Genomic DNA, 25749 nt, shown 5'->3' with positions numbered 1-25749 from the left:
TCCCTTGGTAGATAATGCGGTCGACATTTGATTGTGAGGAATTCTAAATCAGGTGAACAGAAGGACTTCCTGTATGTTGTTGTGGCCACACCACGTCTCGTTAACCATGAAGCATACGCCCCCGCTCCTCTTCTTACCAGAAAGATGTTTGTTTCTGTCGGCGCGATGCGTGGAGAAACCAGTTGGCTGCACCGACTCCGATAGCGTCTCTCCAGTGAGCCATGTTTCCGTGAAGCAAAGAACGTTACAGTCTCTGATGTCCCTCTGGAATGCTACCCTTGCTCGGATTTCATCAACCTTGTTGTCAAGAGACTGGACATTGGCGAGAAGAATGCTAGGGAGTGGTGCCCGTCTCCGGAGTCTGACCAGAAGACTGCTTCGTTTCCCCCTTTTACGAAGTCGTTTTTTTGGGTCACCGGCTGGGATCCATTCCGTTGGATCCCAGCCAGGATCCGGTTCGCGAAAGTCATATTCTTGGTCGTACTGATGGTGAGTTGACGCTGCTCTTATATTCAGTAGTTCTTCTCGACTGTATGTAATGAAACCTAAGATGACCTGGGGTACCAATGTAAGAAATAACACGTAAAAAAAAAAAAACTGCATAGTTTCCTAGGAATGAGAGGCGAGGCGGCCATCTCTGTCGGCGCCAGACTGTGGCCATGTCCAAATACTCATACTTACATACTACATACTAAAACTGCATACTATGTACTCATCGTTGGATACTATTTAGCATGTACTGTAGAATATGAATGGAGTTATAGGCCTACTCAGGCTGGTTACAGGCAGACTATCAAATTGGACCTATACTGTAGTCCTTATAGCCCATCTATCCTATTTAAAAAGAAGACAGAAACAGATCATTTGGTTAAATTTCAACATATTTATTAGTGAAATTAAAGTGCTGTAACATATATAAGTTAAATTAAATAGCTTAGTACACACACAGAAACTTTTCAAATGTTCATATCAAAAGACTATTGCACAGAAAACTGTCGGGTGCGTCGCAAATTCAGAACCGTTGGACAGCAGCATAATAAACTAAAGCACTTATCATTGGGAACGATCCATAAATGAAATAATTAAATAGGTAGCCACGCCTACAAAACTAAAACAATTCAAGTGTTTAATCAAAAGGCCTGACTAATATGACATCAATACCGCAGCCACATCCTGAGTCCACTGTGCCGACACATTAACAAATCAAAAGATGGTTTAGTATTTAGTTTAAAAGCTCTGACGAAGGCCAAGAGAACAATAAACACTTTTCAATGAAAAAACAGAAAGCCACTTAAAAAATATATAAAATAAAAACGACTTCTGTTTTCAAAGATGTATCCTACGATGCAATACTAATTTTAAGGAGAAGAAAAATTACTTACATTTGAACACCACTGCAGAAGCTTCGCTATTCGGCATCTTCCCAATTAAGTAGCCTAGTCTTGTTGTATGGCTACTTGAAGAGAACTAGGGCCTATCACTCCCAGCCCACCTCTTCCAATGCATTATGAAAAAATTTTCATCTAATTCTACTAGATGAAGAACCAAAAGGAGTATAACATCCTGGCATTTAAACCATAATCGATTTTTGGAAATTCACATACTCTATTTTCGCATACTGAGACCGCGACATGATGATTGCGTGATTTCCCGTTATTCATTGATTTCGGTAGCATTTCCCCATATCTAATTGATTAGCTGTTGTTAAAGCTGAAAAGAGCATGGCATCTGGGCATTTAAAGTATACTCGATTTTCAAAATGACGCATACATTTTATTTTTTGCATACTCTAACGGCCTACTATTTAGGATGCAAGTATGGGTATTCCGGCCAACATCTCAGCACCCCCTGCAGCGACTTGCACAACACCCCCCCCCCCCCCCCCCTCCACTTCTCCTTCACCCAAAATCAGGATCCCTACAAATCAGCTGGGCTAGACAATCTGGACCCTCTCTTTCTAAAATTATCCACCGAAATTGTTGCAACCCTTATTACTAGCCTATTCAATCTCTCTTTTGTATCGTCTGAGATCCCCAAAGATTAGAAAGCTGCCGCGGTCATCCCCCTGGTCAGAGGGGGAGACACTCTAGACCCAAACTGTTATAGACCCATCCTGCCCCACCTTTCTAAAATCTTCAAAAGCCAAGTTAATAAACAGACCACCGACCATTTCGAATCCCACAGTACCTTCTCCACTATGCAATCTGGTTTCCGAGCTGGTCAAGGGTGCACCTTAGCCACGCTCAAGGTCCTAAACGATATCATAACCGCCATCGATAAAAGACAGTACTGTGCAGCCATCTTCATCTACCTGGCCAAGGCTTTCGACTCTGTCAATCACCACATTCTTATCAGCAGACTCAATAGCCTTGGCTTCTCAAATGACTGCCTCGCCTGGTTCACCAACTACTTCTCAAATAGAGCTCAGTGTGTCAAATCGGAGGGCCTGTTGTCAGGACATCTGGCAGTCTCTATGGGTGTGCCACAGGGCTCAATTCTCGGGCTGATTCTTTTCTCTGTATTGATCAATGATGTCGTTCTTGCTGCAGGTGATTCTCTGATCCACCTCTGACGACACCATTCTGTATACATCTGGCCCTTCTTTGGACACTGTGTTAACCTCTTGAACCTCTGGGGGCAGTATTTCATTTTTGGATGAAAAACGTTCCCGTTTTGTCACGAAAAGATGCTCGACTATGCATATAATTGACAGCTTTGGAAAGAAAACACTCTGAAGTTTCCAAAACTGCAAAGATATTGTCTGTGAGTGCCACAGAACTAATGCTACAGGCGAAACCAAGATGAAATTTCATACAGGAAGTGAGCCAGATTTTGAATGCGCTGTGTTCCAATGTCTCCTTATATGGCTGTGAATGCGCAAGGAATGAGCCTACACTTTCTGCCGTTTCCCCAAGGTGTTTGCAGCATTGTGACGTATTTGTAGGCAAATCATTGGAAAATTGACCATAAGAGACTACATTTACCAGGTGTCTGCTCGGTGTCCTCCGTCGAAACTATTGCGTAATCTCCAGGTGCGTGCATTTTTCCATTTTGAACAGAGGAGAAACCAAACTGCCAGGAGTGATTTATCATCAAATAGATATGTGAAAAACACCTTGAGGATTGATTCTAAACAACGTTTGCCATGTTTCTGTCGATATTATGGAGTTAATTTGGAAAAAGTTTGCGTTGTAATGACTGAATCTTCAGGTTTTTTTCTTCTTAGCCAAACGTGATGAACAAAACGGAGCGATTTCTCCTACACAAATAATCTAACTGAGACTTTGCTATCTAACTGAGACTCTCCTCATTGAAAACATCCGAAGTTCTTCAAAGGTAAATGATTTTATTTGAATGCTTTTCTTGTTTTTGTGAAAATGTTGCCTGCTGAATGCTAGGCTTAATGCTATGCTAGCTATCAATACTCTTACACAAATGCTTGTGTAGCTATGGTTGAAAAGCATTTTTTGAAAATCTGAGATGACAGTGTTGTTAACAAAAGGCTAAGCTTGTGAGCCAATATATTTATTTCATTTCATGAAATATTTTTATTTCATGAATAGTTAACGTTGCGTTATGGTAATGAGCTTGAGGCTATAATTACGCTCCTGGATACGGGATTGCTCATCGCAACAGGTTAACAAACCTCCAAACGAGCTTCAACACCATACAACACTCCTTCTGTGGCCTCCAACTGCTTTTAAATGCAAGTAAAACTAAGTGCATGATCTTCAACCGATTGCTGCCCGCACCCTCCCGCCCGACTAGCATCACTACACTGGACGGTTCTGACATCTACAAATACCTAGGTGTCTGGTTAGACTGTAAACTCTCCTTCCAGACTCACATTTAGCATCTGCAATCCAAAATTAAATCTAGAATCAGCTTCCTATTTCGCAACAAAGCCTCCTTCACTCATGCTGCCAAACATACCTTCGTAAAACTGACTATCCTACCGATCCTTGACTTCGGCAATGTCATTTACAAAATAGCCCCTAACACTCTACTCAGCAAACTGGATGTAGTCTATCACAGGGCTGTTTAGTCACCAAAGCCCCATATACTACCCACCATTGCGACCTGTACGATCTCGTTGGCTGGCCCTCACTACATATCCGTCGACAAACCCACTGGCTCCAGGTCATCTATAAGTCTTTGATAGGTAAAGCCCTGCCTTATCTCAGCTCACTGGTCACCATAGCAACACCCACCCGTAGCATGCGCTCCAGCAGGTATATTGCACTTGTCATCCCCAAAGCCAACACTTCCTTTGGCCGCCTTTCCTTCCAGTACTCTGCTGCCAATGACTGGAACAAATTGGAAAAATCTCTAAAGCTGGAGTCTTTTATCTCCCGATCTAAGTTAAGCATCAGCTGTCAGAGCAGCTTACCGATCACTGTACCTGTACATAGCCAATCTGTAAATAGCACACCCGACTACCTCATCCCCATATTATTACTTACCCTTTTGCACCCCAGTATCTCTACTTGCACATCATCATCTGCACATCTATCACTCCAGTATTAATGCTAAATTGTCCTTATTTTGCCTCTATGGCCTATATATTGCCTACCTCCCTATTCTTCTACATTTGCACACACTGTACATAGATTTTTCTATTTTTATTTTCTATTGTGTTATTGACTGTACGTTTGTCTATGTGTAACTCTGTGTTGTTGTTTGCGTCTCACTGCTTTGCTTTATCTTGGCCAGGTCACAGTTGTAAATGAGAACTTGTTCTCAACTGGCCTACCTGGTTAAATAAAGGTGAAAAAGAAAATATATATATATATAAAATTCAGACACGGCCTGTGTGTGTCAGTCAGTGCCAGTTACCATGTACTGTGGGTAGGGAGCTCACCTGGACTCCTCCAGTAGTACTAGCAGGCGGCAGCGTGGTGTCTCGGTGGCAGCAATATGACCCAGCGTCCCAAACAGACGCTCTGCAGAGATCACGTCATTCATGGTCACCTGATGCACACACACACACACAATATAAATACACAGACATACACACACAAGGGGAAATAAAAAGGGCATCAGCTAACACGTTGTTCAGAACATTATAGCACAAAGACGCTGAAAGACAAATCATGTTAGATTTTTTCAGAGTGTGTAGGTGGACCTGACCTCCAGGTTGTTGATCTTGTGCAGGTTGAAGTGGTGCAGGCGGTAGATGAGGAAGGATCTCCACAGGGAAAGGCTGACTACAGGGTTCCCCTTTGGGTGGATGGTCAGCTGGTCCAGACGTCTCACCTGGGCCAGAGCAGCCAGCTGGGGAAGACGGCTGACGTTGGTCTCCAGGAAAATCAGGTGCTGTATGGAGGATACCATAATAAGTCAGGAAACCAGTCAATGAGTGGCCATATGAGTATCCTATTGGCTAATGAGAACCCTCAGTTTAGAACTCCAACAGAGACCATGTGTTACCATGGTGAGAATATGACTCCTATCATAGTAGCCAATGAGAAGACTCTTTATTGAACAGTATGTAATTTGAAGTAAATGTGTTCTCACAGATAGGTTGGGGAACTTGACCCTTATGCGTGGCAGTGTTGGCACGATCGCATCAAAGTGGATGTAGCGGAAGGCTATGACAGTGACGGCCCCTGCAGTCTGGACCCCCCAGCCTCTCTCCAGGGCCTCCAGGGCCCCGAGGCCGAACAGGCGCAGGGTTTCCCCATCCAGCTCCGCCAGGTGGCTGTCTGACAGGGAGAGGCTCTGCAGGCTGGCACCCCCTGCCTCAAGGAGCCTGGAGCACACAGAGAAACAAACAGTCAGCACACACACCTGTGAGGATGGGCACCTGATTTGTTAAGGAGGGTACCCAGTCCCCACCAGCCCCCCCCCCGGTAATTTGAAACATGATGGTGGCTCCCTAGGTACATTAAGTAATACCCACCTGGCCAACTCTCTACCCACCTGGCATAGTCACAAGTTTCCAGGATCCTCTGGACTATCATTAAGAAAAAGATATCTTAGTTTACATGTGTCTGAAGAAGTGGGCCAATCAGTGGAGGGGAGAGAAACAGCAGTGAGAGGGGTTATCAGAGTTAAGTGAATGTAACATTTGTCTTCAATGCTGACTAATTGCTCTCCATTCTCTGTGACAACAGTTGAAGTGCCCTTCCCTGATAAGGAGTCGTGAGAGTAGAGAATCAGGATGAGTCTCAGGGAGACATGATCTCTCTGTCCCTGTTGGAGCCTCACTAGCTGCCCTGGGTCTCTCTGCCTTCTTTCCCTGCCTCCCAGTCTGCTGACACTCAGGGGACCTGCTGCATACCAGAGGATCATATAGCTCCACGGACCAGCAGTCCACACCAGATATTAGAGTTCACCCACCAACAACCTAATCAGTCTATTCATATTTCACACCCTAAGAATGTAACACCGCTGATCATGGGAAAAGAAAACACAAGGGAGGACTAATCCTGACACTATTGGAGCTGTAATCCTATAGTCTTGTTGGGCTGATTGTTACAGAGTCAGGGGAGTGAAACAAGGCTTCTTTAAAAAGCCATCGTTGTTGTCACACACCAAACCTGATCCCCTGGAGGTCACTTCTCTCTCTCTCTCTCTAGAGGACTGAGGACTGACTCCTACCCTCCTCTCATATCTCTGTCTGCTGCACCTTTTAGTGCATCTAAGACCTGGCAAGATGCTGTCCAGGTAAGCAGAGACAAAGAACAGAGAGGAATCAAGGAGAGTGGTCTGAGAACCTGTAAGAGAGGCTTTGTACTGTGAGCAAGAACAGGAAGAAGAGATGATACAAAGATGGTCAGACAGGTGTGCTGACCCAGAAAGAGAGTGCTGAAGTGGGAAACAGGGAAGATTCTGGTACAAATGAAGGTGTATTCGAACAGAGGAGAGATTAAAATGTTGATTGACTTGTGATTATCATGTAATAACCATGACAGGACATTCTAAAGACCACTATCAAGGCTGTGGCTGCAGAGGGACACAAGAGAGCAGTTTGTTAACAAGCTGCAGGGTTACAGGTCTAGAGTTGACTCCAGCCCTAGGAGAAAGAAAGGTGAATGTGAGCCAGAGAGATTCAGGACACCAGGGTTAAAGGTCACATAGCTACAGTGTTAAGCTATGTATTGGCCACCATGACTACTGTGTCTCTATAGGACCACCTGTGTGTGTGTGTGTGTGTGTATGCGTGTGTGTGTGTGTGTGTGTGTGTGTGTGTGTGTGTGTGTGTGTGTGTGTGTGTGTGTGTGTGTGTGTGTGTGTGTGTGTGTGTGTGTGTGTGTGTGTGTGCATGCGTGTGTATGCTTGTGTATGCATGCAAGCGTGCGTGTGTGTGTGTGAGTGAATGAGAGTCAGTAAACTGCCCATGGCTGCCTCAGAGTTCAGTCATTAACACCTGCTGTAATACTCCATTTCACCTCAGAGTTTTAATAACCTGGGAGAAAACCCAACCTTAACAAAACAACCCAGGAATTACATTAGCTAATAGACACAACCTCCAGATAATCCTAACATTCAGTACGAGCCGATTCCAAGAATCCAGCAGTGACTGACAGACTAGCGTCTGACTCAATCATGGAGAACAATTTTTCTAGCAGGCCGTGTTGCTAATCTAAGATGACCCACCATACGGTGGGTGTAAAACCCAATTTTAATCAAACAGTGTCGCGTTTCAAGGAAGTGCCGCGTCTGACACCGAGGGGCAGGCGAGGAACATGAGGGGTGATGACTGGTGATGTAAGAGCAAGGGGGTACTACTGGGCACATGGAGGAAAGCATCTCGTCCAGGGAGCTACTAGCTGGAGGTCTCCTCATGCACACACACACGCGCACACACACACTGGGAGACCCAGGCCCCACGGAGCAGAGCGGAAGTCTGGGCCAGCGATAGACAAGACAAGTGAAAGACGGTGCTAATCTTCAGGACACGCCACACCTCTCAGAGGTGGCTTTGCCTAAGGTACTAAATCAAAAGCAGTTGGACAGACAGACAGAGACAGACAGAGAGGGATAGTGAGATAGAGAGAGACAGAGATGAGAGCGAGAGAGAAAGAAAGAAAGACAGACAGAGAGAGCGAGAGAAAGGAGACTCTGGGTAATATGTAGATAGAGTAAAGAAGAGTGATGGTAACTTTTCATCCCTTTCTGGGGAAGTCTGGAAGCATGCCATCAGCCCACTCTGCACTGTGTCATGTATTGTTCCTGGTAATCACTCTTGATAGACTGCCAGGTGCCTCCAAATCCCCTCCTGAAACACTTAGAGGAAGAGGAGACACAAAGATGATCAAACTGAGGAAAGTCTAACTGTGGAAAACATTTCCTGATGTGTTCAGCAGCTCAATTATCTGGACCTAATCCAGCAGGAGCTTCAAAACAATGTCTGTCATGAGCCTACATGTGTATGATAGCACCACATAAGGAACATGGTTATTTAGCTTATCATGATGTGAGAATAACCTTTCAAAATGTTCTAAACTGAAAGAAAAATTTAATTGTTCAAGCAATTTCTCTATTAGCATGGTAGCAGATCTGTACAGTGTCTGCAATAAAGCATGAAAATGATAGTCAGAGGAGTTGGCTAGAGCTGACACAGATCTGGAACCAGGCTATTTCTGCATGTCTCTCCTGGCATGATGTAGAGTAAGATCTGGAACCAGGCTATTTCTGTATGTCTCTCCTGGCATGATGTAGAGTAAGATCTGGAACCAGGCTTTTTCTGTATGTCTCTCCTGGCATGATGTAGAGTAAGATCTGGAACCAGGCTATTTCTGTATGTCTCTCCTGGCATGATGTAGAGTAAGATCTGGAACCAGGCTATTTCTGTATGTCTCTCCTGGCATGATGTAGACTAAGATCTGTAACCAGGCTATTTCTCTATTTCTGTATTTCTCCTGGCATGATGTAGAGTAAGATCTGGAACTAGGCTATTTCTGTATATCTTCGGCATGATGTAGATGTAACATTTATTGAATGAAGTGTTATGGTTGTGTTTCTGAGTGGTGGTGACATCAGATTCTCTTGCTCATTCTCAGACTTCCCATCATAAGCAGAACTTGAAGATTGATGTGCTTGCCCCTCCACCTGCTTGGAGACCCAGCATGCCGCTGTATTAATGAATATATACATAGCATGTGGGCACTGATGTCTCCTCTCTAACTCTCTGGCCAGCCCCAATATTGGATTTCTGGGTAATAACTCTTCCCTCCTGTCATATCTCAAGGGAACCGTGAACGAATAAATGTTCCTCCAGTCTGCTCACAAAGGAATATAAAACAGAGGCTACTATCCAGCAGTCGGACGGGCACACCCGCGCGTACACACACACACAAACTTGTTTCTGCACGGACACACGCTAACACACACACTCACGAACAGACATTCACACACACACAAAATTTGCTAAGCACTCACAGAGACAACCATTCTCCTACTCCCTCTCTCATCCTAACACACTAAAAGGGGTTCCCTCCTTCCTCCATTCTAAACGCACTGTCAACATTTGCTCCTGTCTTAATTCTTCTCCAGCTCAGGTCGGGCTGCTAATGCCAAACAGAGATGACAACATATGTTTCCTTTTACCTGCTGAGGGGCAGGGGCCCATTTCAGTCAACCCATATCATTTACCACTCCAGCTTGGTGTGGAAAGGGGAGCTTGAAAAGGCCATTGACTATACTGATAAACACTTACAGCATTAATACACCAATTCTAGCCAACTAGGTATAATTGCACAAGGTTAGCCAAGGTTCATGCCTCTGTGTGTGCCAAACATCACCATTTTGCAGTGACAAGTGTTCTGAAGTTATGAGGTGCATGACTTTCACTGGGCACATTCCTTTAAGCTAGTTTCTCAAGGGAAGTAAAATCAAACGATTCAACTAACCTGCATCACATCTATTCATGTTTATGTGGTTGTTAATTATTCCGCAGGACTTTAGCTGGCCCTCTCTCACATGCTCTTATAAAGACGATGATCCATGTGTCTTCATATGGCAGCAGCAGTAACGTGTGAACTGTCACACGCTGTTTTTTCTGTGATGAATGTGAACATTGCCGGTCACACCCAGGGAACAACAAATAGCATATCCAGAGCTAATGGATCTAATCATGCGGACGCCAGCGGTTATTCTTTCTCAGAAGCAATGTGGGGACAGAGCAGAGGGCAGCCTCCAGGCCCTCCATCTCTCAGAGAGGAAAACCCTCCACACCAGGGGGCCCCCCTGCTCCCCCTGCCCCCCTCCCCGGTCCCAGAGCAGAACCAGATGTGGAGGACAGAGAGAGACAGGCCCAGCTCTGCAGCTCTGCCCAGCTTGTGGGAATGAAGAACCCTGTCTGTCTTTTGAGGATTAAGGAGGAATATACCGGACCAGGACAGACTATCAATCCAGAGATAAAGCAAATCATTCTTACCATGGGATGACAGAGGGTCATACCTGTAGAACATCACATCTATAAATCACTGCTCAGTCCATCTATCATCTCCTCTTTTATACTTTCAGGAATAGGAATATTCCCATGGGCATATTTACTGTAAGACACCCAAAGGAGTGAATACCAAGCATCACAAACATACATCAACTACATGAAACAGACAGAGAGCTGACAAACTGCACTTAGACAAAGGACAGTACGAGGTTATAGATGTAAAACATCATAAAATGGTTATTCTCTTTTATCCTATTGGACAATTGCGCACAACAATAAAAAAACGGTTAACGTTACAGATAAGCAGACCACATCACACCGTATGGTGAATCACTTGAGCCCTAGCCTTGGCCCCTTTCGTGACACAAACTGCTATAAGTGAGCCTATAAGTGAATTAGGGCCATGAAGGATTGCGCTTCCGGGACATTTTCATATCCTGGAGGAAGAAAGCAACATGTAATAATAGTGGTTGACACAGCCACAGTGTCCATCTCAGCCTGACCCCTTATAACTCACAGGCCTGGTATACAGTCCCTCCAGGAGGACTTAGGACCTGCAGCATGGGGGCTAAGCCTGGTCAGGCCAGGCTGGGGGAATGGCCATATGGAGAACAAGGTCTCACCCTCTAAACCTCACAATAAAGTTAGCTAACTAAGTAATGGGGCCCTGTGCAGTTTTGGGAAAATCATCAGTGTAAAGACTAACGAGTGTTAGAGGGTGAAATGTTGAGTGTGTAAAGCAGAGGGAATCATGTCTCTATGGAGGGAACCATTATAGATGAGGGATATCCTTTTGTATGCTAGTGTATAGTGTAGACAGTCAACAGGAGGCTGGTGAAGGGAGGACGGCTCATAATAATGGCTGGAATGGAAAGGTATTAAAACATATAGAAACCATGTGTTTGATATTATCCATTAATTTTGTTCCAGCCATTACAATGAACCGTCCTCCCCAGTTAAGGTGCCACAAGCCACCTGTGGTAGACACCAGTCATCTGACACATATGGAACCCAGGAGAATTAAACAAAATCCTCAAATGTGCTCCAACCATACAGTTTTATTGGCTAAACTTGAAATAATTATAATGTGTGAACAATTATAACGGGACCATGTTTTATTGCATTAGAAGAATGTTTACATTCCAATATCCTATCCCCTGTGAGTACGCGTATCAGTAGAGGCTGCTGAGGGGAGGACGGCTCATAATAATGGCTGGAACGCAGCAAATGGAATGGCATCAAACACATGGAAACCATGTGATTGATGTATTTGATACCATTCCACCTATGCCGCTCACGCCATTACCACAAGCCCGTCCTCCCCAAATAAGTTGCCACCAACCTCCTGTGATGTGTATGTATTCCTGGGTGTGGTGTAGTACTAACTTGGGGTCTCGAGGACTGTTGGGGCGACTGGTGGAGCGTATCCGGGTCTCACTGCCCCCTGTTGGCCTGTCCATAGCCGACACCGGACTCACCCGTCTGGCAGAACAGAAAACATATTATGTATACCTCTATAACAGTCCTGCAACTATAACTACTGTCTTCCAGAGCCCAAAGTGCCACCCCTATGCACGGCCCCTCCCCCCTAACGTTACCTGAGCTGCTCATCCGGAGAAGGTTCCAGTGCAAGGCCATTGGTCTGGGCGGGACTGTGGGCAGGGCTTGCTTCAGGGCTGACTTCCTCCTTGGCTCCGTTCTGAGCCGGGTGCTCCAGGCAGGCCCTGACCCCCTCCCACTGCAGTGCTGCATTACGGATGGCCAGACGCCGCTTCTCCTGCACATACACATAAACACACGCAGACAGGCACACACACATGCACAAGCACACATGCATGCACAAACATGCGCGCACACACAAGGAACAGAGCAGGGTTCAGTTGGCATTGGTCCTCAGCAGGGCACATAGAGGACAGGATGATATTATGAAACTGAGATCTCTCTCCTGCTACAGACAAAGACATTCCACCTACCTTGCTTGTCACTGAGGAGTCCTGAGACTTGAGTCCAAGTTGAGTGTAGAACTGCTGAGGCACAACATGAGCAGGACTCTATGAACACAAATACACATGTACTGTTTATCTTCAAAAAATAAAACTTCAAATGTTATTCTAACTGATAGACTGTCACTTAGCTTACATTACTTACAAACATGCCTATCTTACCAATACCTAGTCTCAGTTACAGTTACAAAGGCTCTGTCTGTAATAACAAGGTACAATTTGTGTGTGCTGTACTGTATATGCCCCATATCTCTCAACAACTGTCTCAGCATTACTGCAGCAGCAGAATCCGTGTTGACTGTAGCAGAGGCAGCAGCAGTACTTCTGTGCCACCCCCACCCTGCAACAAGGAAGAATGCAGCTCTCTCTCTCGCTTTCTCTTAGATTAGATGTTTTTGTTGTTGCCTTTATTCAGTTCAGTTTTGATACGCACAGGTATGGAATGGAATGCTCCACTCCCACACACAGAGGACGGCTGGCAAACAGAATTGATAGTGGATCATTCTGAGACTACATGAACCCTCACGGAGCATTCCATTTATCATTATTTCCTCAACTAGCTCAATTAGCTGGCTTGGATTACACACAGGCAATTAAACTTCCTCTAGACCTCTTGCTGATCTCTCAGTATGGATCAGTCAATGCAGCAGGAAGGCAGGAACACACACATCAATATACAGTATATAATGAGCAAAAATATAAACGCCACATGTGAAGTGTTTCATGATCTGAAATAAAAGATCCCAGAAATGTTCCATTACCCTGTTAGTGAGCATTTCTCCTTTACTAGATCATTTTTATTTATTTTTATTTTACCTTTATTTTATTTGACCTTTATTTAACCAGGCAAGTCAGTTAAGAACAAATTCTTATTTTCAATGACGGCCTAGGAACAGTGGGTTAACTGCCTGTTCAGGGGCAGAACGGCAGATTTGTACCTTGTCAGCTCGGGGGTTTGAACTTGCAACCTTCCGGTTACTAGTCCAACGCTCTAACCACTAGGCTACCCTGCCGCCCATCCACATGACAGGTGTGGCATATCAAGAAGCTGATTAAACAACTGTCACGACTCCTGCCGAACGTGGCTCCCCTTCCTGTTCGGGTGCCACTGATCTTGTTCTCCCCCTCCTTGTCTGTTTATTAGTTACACCTGTGTTTAGTTAGGTTAATTAGTTGGGCTTTATTATCCAGCCGGCCCGCCTGCTGGGTGTGCGGGATTGTTTTATGTGTACTCATGTACACGCCTGTAAGTCACGGTTGTTCGTGTACATGTGTTATTCGGGACTGTTTAGTTCCTCTGTGTTTTGGGGCATTTGTTTGAGTGGTGTCGTTTTCACCTGTGTGGTGAATAAAGAAGTAGTGCTACTCTGAACTCTCTGTTTCCTGCATCTGACTTCTTCCTCCACTACACCCCGGGCATTACAGAATCCCACACCGATTGAATGGAGTCAGCAGGAGCAGCTGCCAACCCCCTCCCATCGATGGAGGAACGTGTCCTCCACCACACCACCGTCATCCATCGGATCGGATCCGCGATGGACCAGATGATGGAGAGAATGGACCGATGGGAGAGGAGTGGTCTCCTCTCTCCACCTTCGGTTTCCCCAGCCCAGGATTCCCCTTCTCCTCTCTCCCCATCCCCCGGATCCAGCGCTCTCCGTCTTGCGCTCCCAAGGGATTATGATGGAGCGGCGGCGGGGTGTCAGGGGTTTGAGCGGCGGGAGGGCGACTGTTCCACCTTAGGCAGGAGAAGAGGAGCGCCCCGGATTACGCCTTAGAGTTCCGGACCTTGGCCGCTGGGCCTGGGTGGAACGACAGGGCCCTTATAGACCACTACCGGTGTAGTCTCCGGGAGGACGCAGGGAGCTAGCGTGTCAGGACACCGCTCTCTCCCTAGATTAACTTATTGACATGTCTATCCGGCTGGACAATCTGCTGGCTGCCCGCGGGCGTTCAGGAGAGGGTCCTGTGCGTTCCACCAACCAGCGCCCCCGCTCCCATTCCTACGGAGTTGGGATGGGCCATGCCGAGGGGTTCCCGGAGGAGGAGGCTCCCCCTGCACCAGCTGTGGTCGGAGAGGACACACGGCCGATCGGTGCTGGGGGGGCCCGTCTGGGAGTCGAGATGGCAGGCAGAACGCTTCTTGGTCACCCCAAGTGAGTCAGCACCAAACTCACACAGAACCCCCTGTTGGTCACTTGTTTGTCTTTATTTCTTTCCTTGATTTTTCCCCTCTTCCCAACATAAAGCGCTAGTCGATTCAGGTCCATCTGGGAACTTTATGGATCGCGGACTTGCCATCAAGCTGGGTGTTCCGCTCGTGCCGATAGATTCTCCCTTCCCTGTGCACTCCCTTGATAGCCGGCCATTAGGGTCAGGGTTGGTCCGGGAGGCCACGGTTCCACTGGACATGGTGACGCAGGGGAATCATAGGGAGCGTATAAGTCTCTTCATTATCGATTCGCCTGCGTTTCCAGTGGTGCTGGGGATTCCCTGGCTGGCTAGTCACAATCCCAAGATTTCGTGGAGACAGAGGGTTCTCCAGGGGTGGTCAGAGGAGTGTTCTGGAAGGTGTCTGGGAGTTTCCATCGGTGCCACGTCCGTGGAGAGCCCAGACCAGGATTCCACGGTGCGCACCCCCCCCCCCTTTCAGTAAAAAGAGAGCGACTAAATTACCACCTCATCGACCGGGAGGGGATTGTGCAATAGATCTCCAAGTAAACGCTGCGCTTCCCAAGAGTCACGTGTACCCATTGTCCCAGGAGGAGACGTTGGCTATGGAGACATATGTCACGGAGTCTCTGGGACAGGGGTACATTCGGCCCTCCATCTCACCAGTCTCCTTGAGTTTATTTTTTGTGAAGAAAAGGGAGGTGCAGCGGTTTTTGGGGTTTGCCCATTACTACCGGAGGTTTATCCGGGGTTTTGGCCAGGTAGCGGCCCCCATTACCTCACTGCTGAAGGGGGGCCCGGTGCGTTTGCGGTGGTCAGCAGAGGCGGACAGAGCCTTCAATAGGTTGACTCGGATGCACCCGTGTTGGCGCACCTGGACCCCTCTCTAGCATTCATAGTGTAGGTGGACGCGTCCGAGGCTGGGGTGGGTGCTGTGCTATCACAGCGCTCGGGTACGCCACCAAAACTCCGCCCCTGCCCTTTCTTTTACGCGGAGCGTAACTATGATGTGGGGGACCGGGAGTTGTTAGCGGTGGTCTAGGCCCTGAGGGTGTGGAGACACTGGCTTGAGGGGGCTAAGCACCACTTTCTCATCTGGACCAACCACCAGAATCTGGAGTATATTCAGGCAGCTAGGAGACTGAATCCACGTCAGGCAAGGTGGGCCATGTTCTTCACCCGATTCCGGTTTACTCTGTCGTATAGACCAGGCTCCCAGAACGTAAAGGCTGACACACTGTCCCGCCTTTATGATACGGAGGATCGGTCTACCGAGCCTACTCCCATCCTTTCCGCCTCGAGACTGATGGCACCAGTGGTATGGGAGGTGGACTCGGACATCGAGCGGGCGTTACGGGCGGAGCCTGCGCCTCCTCAGTGTCCGGCTGGGCGTAAGTACGTGCCACTTGGTGTTCGGGACCAACTGATTCGGTGGGCTCACACCCTACCCTCCTCGGGTCACCCTGGGGTGGCGAGGACAGTGCGGGGCCTCTGGGAGAAGTATTGGTGGCCCACCTTGGCTAGGGACGTTAGGGTTTATGTCTCTTCCTGTTCGGTGTGCGCCCAGAGTAAGGCTCCTAGGCACCTTCCTAGAGGGAAATTACACCCCCTCCCCGTTCCACAACGGCCATGGTCTCACCGATCAGTTGATTTTCTGACCGATCTCCCCCCGTCTCAGGGGAACACAATGGTTTTGGTGATTGTGGATCGGTTCCCTAAGTCCTGCTGTCTCCTACCGTTGCCCGGTCTCCCTATAACCCTACAGACTGCGGAGGCGTTATTCACCCACGTCTTCCGGCACTACGGGGTGCCGGAGGATATCGTCTCTGATCGGGGTCCCCAGTTCACGTCCCGGGTATGGAGGGCGTTCATGGAGCGTCTGGGGGTCTCGGTCAGCCTGACCTCCGGTTATCACCCCGAGAGTAATGGGCAGGTGGAGAGAGTGAACCAGGAGGTGGGTAGGATTCTGTGGTCGTATTGCCAGGACCGGCCCAGCGAGTGGTCTAGGTACGTCCCATGGGCGGAGTTGGCCCAAAACCAACTCCGTCACTCCTCGACAAACCTATCTCCGTTCCAGTGTGTGTTGGGCTACCAGCCGGTCCTGGCACCTTGGCATCCGAGTCAGACCGAGGCTCCTGCGGTGGAGGAGTGGGTGCAGCGCTCCAAGGAGACCTGGAGGGCCGTCCAGGAATCCCTCAAACAAGCCAGTGGATGGCAGAAGAGGAGTGCTGACCGCCACCGCAGTGAGGCCCCCGTATTTGTACCGGGGGACAGGGTCTGGCTCTCGACCCGAAACCTACCTCTCCGCTTGCCCTGCCTCTCCGCTTGCCCTGCCAGAAACTGGGGCCGCAGTGTGTAGGGCCCTTCAAAGTCCTGAGGAGAATAAACAAGGTGTGTTATCGATTACAACTCCCTTCCTATTATCGTATTAACCCCTCGTTTCATGTGTCTCTCCTCAGGCCGGTGGTAGCTGGTACCCTGCAGGACGGTGAGGTGCCGGAGATCCCTCCTCCCCCTCTGGACATCGAGGGGTCCCCGGCATACACGATACGGGCCATTCTGGACTCGAGACGCCGGGTGAGGGGCCTGCAGTACCTCGTGGACTGGGAGGGATACGGTCCGGAGGAGAGGTGCTGGGTACCGATGGGGGACATTTTGGATCCGTCAATGTTGAGTGATTTCCATCGCCTCCATCCGGATCGCCCTGCGACTCGCCCTCCGGGTCGCCCTCGAGGCCGGTGTCGGCGCGCTGCGGGAGCCGCGCATCAGGGGGGGTACTGTCACGACTGCTACCGAAGGTGGCTCCCCTTCCTGTTCGGGTGGCGCTCTGCGGTCATCATCACTGGCCTACTAGCTGCCACTGATCTTTTTCTCCCCCTCCTTGTCTGTTTATTACTTACACCTGTGTGTAGTTAGGTTAATTAGTTGGGCTTTATTATCCAGCCGGCCCGCCTGCTGGGTGTGCCGGGATTGTTTTATGTGTACTCGTATACACGCCTGTAAGTCACGGTTGTTCGTGTACGTGTGTTATTCTGGACTGTTTAGTTCCCCTGTGTTTTCACCTGTGTGGTGAATAAAGAAGAAGCGCTACTCTGAACTCTCTGTTTCCTGCGTCTGACTTCTTCCTCCACTACACCCCGGGCATTACAACAACATGATCATTACACCTTATCAGGTACACCTTATGCTAGCGGACAATAAAAGGTCACTGTAAAATGTGCAGTTTTGTCACACAACACAATACCACAGATGTCTTAAGTTTTGAGGGAACATGCAATTGACATGCTGACTGCAGGAATGTCCACCAGAGCTGTTGCCAGAGAATTAAATGTTAATTTCTCTACCATAAGCTGTCTCCAACATCATTTTAGAGAATGTGGCATTACGTCCAACTGGCCTCAAAACTGCAGACCACGTGTAACCACGCCAGCCCAAGACCTCCACATTCGGCTGAGACTAGCCGGACAGATAATGAAACTGATTAGTATTTCTGTCTGTAATAAAGTCATTATTATTAAGGGAAAAAATCATTCTGATTGGCTGGGACTGGCTCCCCTGTGGGTGGGCCTATGCCCTCCCAGGCCCACCCATGGCTGCGCCCCTGCCCAGTCATGTGAAATCCATAGATTAGAGTCTAATGAATTTATTTCAATTGACTGATTTCCTTATATGAACTGTAACTCAGTAAAATTGTAGAAATTGTTGCACGTTGCGTTTATATTTTTGTTCGGTATAGATACAGTACAGTATGCATTCTCTAACACATAGAGGTACAGTACAGATAGACAATGATTGAACAAGCATGTTTTGGTCATTTGAACTGAAATCATAACCAGTCTCAAACAAAGGTTGGTGGGATCTGATAATCTTCAAAAGGAACTGAGCACTTAGAAACCCTGTAGTTAGAACAGTTATTGTGAGGAACACTTATGGAAAAGATAATGGAGGAAAAAGACAAATGACTATTGAAGTGGATTGAAAAACTTGTAGCTACAGTCACTGTTATTTGAGCCCCCTTGGAAAAATAACTACATAAATGCAGGGTTACTGGCCTTCATCTCCCTACTATAATGCTCCCATTGATCAACTCATGGTTGGGCGGTTAATGCAAAGCAGATGACTCCTCTTTACATGACAAGCGAACACCACAGTGCATTTCAAGTAGTTAAGAATTAGTGGCCATTGAGGAGCAGCCCTCAGAGCGCTTTCGGTATCATCTGAGCTAACTGCTTACCGATACCTCAGCATCAACAGAAATTGCTTACAGACATATGACAGCATATCATACAAGTTGATATAAATTATTTAATACATTGTTCAACATCAAAAACGGCCCTCTTGCACTCTCCTTAAATAATGCACTTATAGTGTAACTCCCACAACATTAGTCATCCTCATCCACTGTCTACAAGGGGTTATGCAGTGTATGTTACATGTGCAATGTGTTTAAACAAAAGCACACCTAACCTCCTATTGTACTCATAATAAACCCTAATGGCTAGCAGACGATAAACATGTTCATATTGTGACTAGTTTTGGCTATTCATATGAATAAACAGGAAATGTTTTGGAGGTAAAAACGTTTTAACAAACAGCATTGAGGGCCAAGGAGTTTGGTTATTGTCCAAATAAGCACTTTCCACAAATTACATCTGTATGGCTTAATTATGTTGTTGACATGCATCCGGCAGAAAATCTTATATAACACTTTAAATGCCACAAAATATTAGAAATATTTGAATGGATAATGACTTAAACTCTCACCAGCTAGTCTGCTCAGTCCTTATCAATGACCTGTGACATTATTTGAATTCCACTTTATCGTTGTGGAATTTTTCCTCTTATGTGACAATCAGCCAGCTAACATCAGTTGTATATATGTCAGAACAGAAGAACATATTGTTCAGTCAACATGGCAAGATATCTGCGATAGTAACAGTATAGTGCAGTATGTTAAACACAAATATGTACAGAGTCAACATAAGGTAAGTCAGGTACCTTGTGCATGGCCTGCTTGTGACTCTCCCTCTTCTTCTCATCCTCCTTCCGGGCCGTGACGCAGGCCATACGTCTCTCCTCCTCCTGCAGAAAAGAGGGTCAATAATACAATCAGGGTGTCGCTCCATTCATGGACAAGACTGAATTACTCAACATGAGACGGAGGCACAGTCAGAATAATGTCTGATATGTTGGCTGCAGGTTTTCCCTCTGCAGGAAGGACCAGTTGGAGAGGCAGCATCTCCTGCTGCATCACAGGATTATCTGTCTCTCTAATATTCAGCTGCAGCCTCTTCTGAACTGAGCCCAGCTGTTTGGGTGTGCCAGGCAGAGCTCCCAGCATGCAATGCACCAGCAGAGACAATATGAGACTGCCAGCTGAGCTCTAGGGGATGTTTAGCGCTGGCTACTCTGTGACGATTCGGCTGAGAAAGGATTCCTTGATTTGGTTCACTGAAAATGCTGCCATGGCTCCAGAATCAAAGTGCTATCTTTCATACCCTTTGCATAATGTTTTTTTCTATAAGGGAAGGCCTTTTATCAAAAATACTTTGTAACAAAAAAGTTAAATCAGTATGTGAAATGTTGTATTTTTGTATTTTATTAGAATCCGCATTAGCTGTTGCAAAAGCAGCAGCTACTCTTCCTGGGATCCACACAAAACATGAAACATAATACAGAATTACATAATACAGAACATCAATAGACAAGAACAGCTTAAGGACAGAACTACATAAAAAAAAATGTAAAGGCACACGTAGCCTACATATCAATGAATACACACAAAATATCTAGGTCAAATAGAGGAGAGGCGTTGTGCCGCGAGGTGTTGCTTTATCTGTTTTTTTAAACCAGGTTTGCTGTTTATTTGAGCAATATGAGATGGAAGTTCCATGCAATAAGGGCTCAAATCAGTTTGAGCAGAGGACCTTAAGTGCTGTCACAACTAGGCTATGTGTAATAGTATCAATAATGCATTGTCATCCTTTCCCACTAATTAGTAGACTAGATTATTAGGTGAAATAGCGCTGAATATTTGTCATTAACACTGTTAATTTCCCCCTGAACAAACCCAGTCTGTTGTGTTGACACAGATATCCCACAAGGAGCAAAGGTAACAGTTTCCTGGAATCTTTGGATTATTTTCTGTCTCAAAGCAAGAGGAGTTCAGCTCCTCCACATCTGCAGCCAGCTTTAACCCTTATTTTACTCATACATTATATCTGCCTGCCTTGGCACTGACAGCAAGTATGTTATATCTCAAACTATGTTACTACCAGTCACATAGAGCGAGTGCTCATCTGTGGAAAGTTGTGCAAATCAGATTCTGATCTCAGGAGGACTTGCCCATCCTATTGGCTGCAGGCCATTACCTCCATATTCTAAGGGTAAGGTGTGTGTGTGGTACCTCAGGGTTCATGTAGCCTACAAGCTCAGACCTGCGTGTTGCCTGCCTGCTTAACAGCTTTCAAATGCATGAACCTCTGAACTCAAGTGCCTCGTATGTAGTGTTAATACAATGACATCATGTTTGACAGGCAATTCAGCTTTTATCCCTATGGATATCAAGCATGTGGTAGTTTCAAGGATTCTGTAAAGTGTTGCACCGAGCGTATGTCTTACCGTGACACGTTTCATGTCCAGCTGTCTGAGTTGAAGCACACAGCGCAGGGCGGCCTGCTTGTACCATGTCTCCAGGGCTACTGGGTTCCCATCCAGGGTGAGCTCAGAAAGGGAGCACGACTCTCCCAGGCAGGCTAGCTCATAAAAACTACACACAGAGAGAGAAAACACACACCACAAAGGACATTAACAACTATCAATGGGATAAATACAATATCAAATCAAATTTTATTTGTCACATGCGCCGAATACAACAGGTGTAGACTTTACCGTGAAATGCTTACTTACAAGCACTTAACAAACAATGCAGTTTTAAGAAAATAGAGTTAAGAAAATATTTACTAAATAAACTAAAGTAAACATATTTTAAAGTAACAATAAAATAACAACAATGAGGCTATATATACACAGGGTACCAGTACCGAGTCAATGTGCGGGGGCACATGTTAGTCAAGTTAATTTGTACGTGTATGTAGGGAGGGGTAAAGTGACTATGCATTGATAATAAACAGCGAGTAGCAGCAGTGTAAAAACAAAGGGGGTGTGTCAAGAAAATAGTCCGGGTGGCCATTTAATGAATTGTTCAGCAGTCTTGTGGCTTGGGGGTAGAAGCTGTTAAGGAGCCTTTTGGACCTAGACTTGGCACTCCAGTACCTCTTGCCGTGTGGTAGCAGAAAGAACAGTCTATAACTTGGGGGACTGGAGTCTTTGACAATTTTTTAGGCATTCCTCTGACACCGCCTAGTATATTTTTTGGGTTCCCGAGTGGCACAGCGGTCTAAGGCACTACATCTCAGTGCTTGAGGCGTCACTACAGACACCCTGGTTCGAATTCAGGCTGGATCGCAACTGGCCGTGATTGGGAGTCCCATAGGGCGGCGCACAATTGGCCCAGCATCGCCCGGGTTTGGCCGGTGTAGGCCGTCATTATAAATAATAATTTGTTCTTAACTGACTTGCCTAATTAAATAAAGGTTAAGTAAAAAAATGTATATACACTACAGTTCAAAAGTTTGCGGTCACTAAGAAATGTCCTTGTTTTTGAAAGAAAAGCAAATTTTTTGTCCATTAAAAAAACATGAAATTGATCAGAAATAGTGTAGACATTGTTAATGTTGTAAATTACAATTTTTGCTGGAAACGGCAGATTTTTTATGGAATATCTACATAGGCGTACAGAGGCCCATTATCAGCGACCATCACTCCTGTGTTCCAACGGCACGTTGTGTTAGTTAACCCTGGTGCACAACTGAGCAAGAGGACAAGTACATTAGAGTGTCTAGTTTGAGAAACAGATGCCTCACAAGTCCTCAACAGGGAGCTTCATTAAACGGTACCTGCAACGTCAACAGTGAAGAGGTACCTCCGGGATGCTGGCTTTTCTAGGCAGAGTTGCAAAGAAAAAGCCATATCTCAGACTCGCCAAGAAAAATAAAAGATTAAGATGGGCAAAAGAACACAGACTCTGCCTAGAAGGCCACTCTGCCTAGAAGGCCAGAATCCCGGAGTGACTCTTCACTGTTGACGTTGAGACTGGTGTTTTGTGGGTACTATTTAATGAAGCTGCCAGTTGAGGACTTGTGAGGCGTCTGTTTCTGTTTCTCATACTAGACACTCTAATGTACTTGTACTCTTGCTCAGTTGTGCACTGGGGCCTCCCACTCCTATTTCTATTCTGGTTAGAGACAGTTTGCGCTGTAATTGTGAAGGGAGTAGTACACCGTGTTGTACGAGATCTTCAGTTTCTTGGAGATGGAATAGCCTTAATTTCTTAGAACAATAATAGACTGACGAGTTTCAGAAGAAAGTTCTTTGTTTCTGGCTATTTTGAGCCTGTAATCGAACCCACAAATGCTGATGCTCCAGATACTCAACTAGTCTAAAGGCCAGTTTAATTGCTTGATTAATTAGCACAGCAATTTTTAGCTGTGCTAACATAATTGCAAAAGGGTTTTCTAATGATCAATTAGCCTTTTAAAATTATAAACTTGGATTAGCTAACATAACGTGCCATTGGAACACAGGAGTGATGTTTGCTGACAATTGGCCTCTGTACGCCTATGTAGATATTCCATAAGAAAATCAGACCGTTTCCAACTACAATAGTCGTTTACAACATTAACAATGTCTGCACTGTATTTCTGATCAATTTGATGTTATCTTAATGGACCAAAAATGTGCTTGTCTTTCAAAAACAAGGACATTTCTAAGTGACCACAAACTTTTGAACAGTAGGTTATATACAGTTGAAGTCGGAAGTTTACATACATTTAGTTTGGAGTCACTAAAACTCATTTTTCAAGCACTCCACAAATTTATTTTTAACAAACTATAGTTTTGGCAAGTCAGTTAGGACATCTACTTTGTGCAGTCATTTTTTCAAAAAATTGTTTACAGAAAGATTATTTCACTTATAATTCACTGTATCACAATTCCAGTGGGTCAGACGTTTAAAGTTGACTGTGTCTTTAAACAGCTTGGACAGTTCCAGAAAATTATGTCATGGCTTTAGAAGCTTCTGATAGGCTAATTGACATAATTTGAGTCAATTGGAGGTGTACATGTGGATGTATTTCAAGGCCTACCTTCAAACTCAGTGCCTCTTTGCTTGACATCATGGGAAATAAAAATAAATCAGCCAAGACCTCAGAAAAAAATGGTAGACCTCCACAAGTCTGTTTCATCCTTGGGAGCAATTTCCAAACGCCTGAAGGTACCAAGTGCATCTGCACAAACAATAGTACGCAAGTATAAACACCATGGGACCACGCAGCCGTCATACCACTCAGGAAGGAGACGCGTTCTGTCTCCTAGAGATGAACGTACATTGGTGCGAAAAGTGCAAATCAATCCCAGAACAACAGCAAAGGACCTTGTGAAGATGCTGGAGGAAACAGTCACAAAAGTATCTATATCCACAATAAATAAGTCCTATATCGACATCCACTCAGCAAGGAAGAAGCCATTGCTCCAAAACCGCCATAAAAAAGCCAGACTACGGTTTGCAACTGCACATGGGGACAAAGATCGTACTTTTTGGAGAAATGTCCTCTGGTCAGATTAAACAAAAATAGAACTGTTTGGCCATAATGACCATCGTTATGCTTGAAGGAAAAAGGGGGATGCTTGCAAGCCGAAGAACACCATCCCAACCGTGAAGCACGGGGGTGGCATCATCATGTTGTGGGGGTATGTTGCTGCAGGAGGGACTGGTGCACTTCACAAAATAGATGGCATCACGAGGAGGGAAAATTATGTGGATATATTGAAGCAACATCTCAAGACATCAGTCAAGAAGTTAAAGCTTGGTCGCAAATGGGTCTTCCAAATGGGTCTTCCAAATGAACAATGACCCCAAGCATACTTCCAAAGTTGTGGCAAAATGGCTTAAGGACAACACAGTCAAGGTATTGGAGTGGTGAATAAAGTGGTGATCCTAACTGACCTAAGAAAGGGAATTTTTACTAGGATTAAATGTCAGGAATTGTGAAAATGTATATGGCTAAGGTGTATGTAAACTTCCGACTTCAACTATATATATAGTTGTATATATATGTATGTATGTATGTGTCCTGGATGGCAGGAAGCTTGGCCCCAGTGATGTACTGGGCTGTAAGCCTTACGGTCAGATACCGAGCTGTTGCCATACCAGGCACTGATGCAACTATATGTTAATATGATGAGTAATTCACTTAGAAAAGCCCCCCAACCTCTATTTTTGTTGAATTAACCTTATAATCCATAGGTCGACAATACCACCAGGGAACAGGGCCCGTATTCACAAAGCGTCTCAGATTAGGAATGCTGATCTAGGATCAGGTCCCCCTAGTCCATATAATCTTATTATGGCAAAATGGATCCAATATTAGCTCTCCTACCCTAAGACCCTTTTTCAATACCCAGGGCCCAGAACTCAACAAAAATAAAACATGGAAATGTGCTAATTGGGCCTGGGGCTGGCAGTGGAAGAGGGCATTGAAAGCATCAGACATGGCCTGGGGCTGGGTGAACAGAGTTTGAGATGGGAAAAGAATAACTAGGCTAAACAGGGTGGTAGGTAGCCAAGCTAACTAGGGTGGCAGGTGACCTAGTGGTTAGGAGCGTTGGGCCACTGAACGAATGGTCGCTGATTCAAATCCCTGAGCTGACTAGGTGAAAATAATCGGTCGCTGTCCCTTTGAGCAAGACACCTAATCCTAATTGCTCCTGTAAATCACTTTGAATAAGAACGTCTGCTCAATGACAAATATGGAAATGTAATGTAAACAGTACAGTTGGTTCACCATGTGAATATAAATAGTGTTCTCGGCACTGTTTGCACAGAGAACTTCTGATTGGCCTAATTGTGATAATGATCGCTTCAACCAAAGGCTTTGCTGAGCCTGGGATGGCTTCTCCCTCAGCTACAGCTATGCAGACGTCAAATAAAGGCACGTGTTATCCACCAGGACTTCACTGTGCATAGTAGCCTACATTTCTCAGACAATTTAAATCAAAAGGCTCTGACAGAGGATCAAATGCAAGCCAGATTAGACTAGATGTTGTATTTTGCCA

General features: G+C 45.8%; 1 protein-coding gene across 8 annotated transcripts in view; it reads right to left on the bottom strand.

The window, feature by feature from the left end:
• LOC109895215 (leucine-rich repeat-containing protein 49) overlaps positions 1–25749 on the bottom strand; it is a 62232-nt gene that overhangs the window by 8744 nt on the left and 27739 nt on the right. For all 8 annotated transcript variants that reach the window (XR_004210901.1, XR_004210903.1, XR_004210904.1 and 5 more), the window contains 8 exons: positions 21196–21343; positions 19573–19656; positions 12373–12450; positions 11998–12176; positions 11786–11881; positions 5518–5752; positions 5131–5316; positions 4862–4971 (listed from right to left, as the gene is read on the bottom strand). Coding sequence is in view for 4 of the 8 variants with exons in the window: in XM_031831194.1 (XP_031687054.1) it covers positions 4862–4971; positions 5131–5316; positions 5518–5752; positions 11786–11881; positions 11998–12176; positions 12373–12450; positions 19573–19656; positions 21196–21343 (1116 nt within the window). In the remaining 4 variants the exon portion in view is untranslated. The remainder of the gene's footprint in view (positions 1–4861; positions 4972–5130; positions 5317–5517; positions 5753–11785; positions 11882–11997; positions 12177–12372; positions 12451–19572; positions 19657–21195; positions 21344–25749) is intronic.

This window comes from Oncorhynchus kisutch, linkage group LG8, assembly GCF_002021735.2.
Source record: "Oncorhynchus kisutch isolate 150728-3 linkage group LG8, Okis_V2, whole genome shotgun sequence".
NCBI classification, from domain to species: Eukaryota; Metazoa; Chordata; class Actinopteri; order Salmoniformes; family Salmonidae; genus Oncorhynchus; species Oncorhynchus kisutch.
The sequence above is the reverse complement of the archived record's forward strand: the minus strand, read 5'-3'. Positions and strand labels throughout refer to the sequence as shown.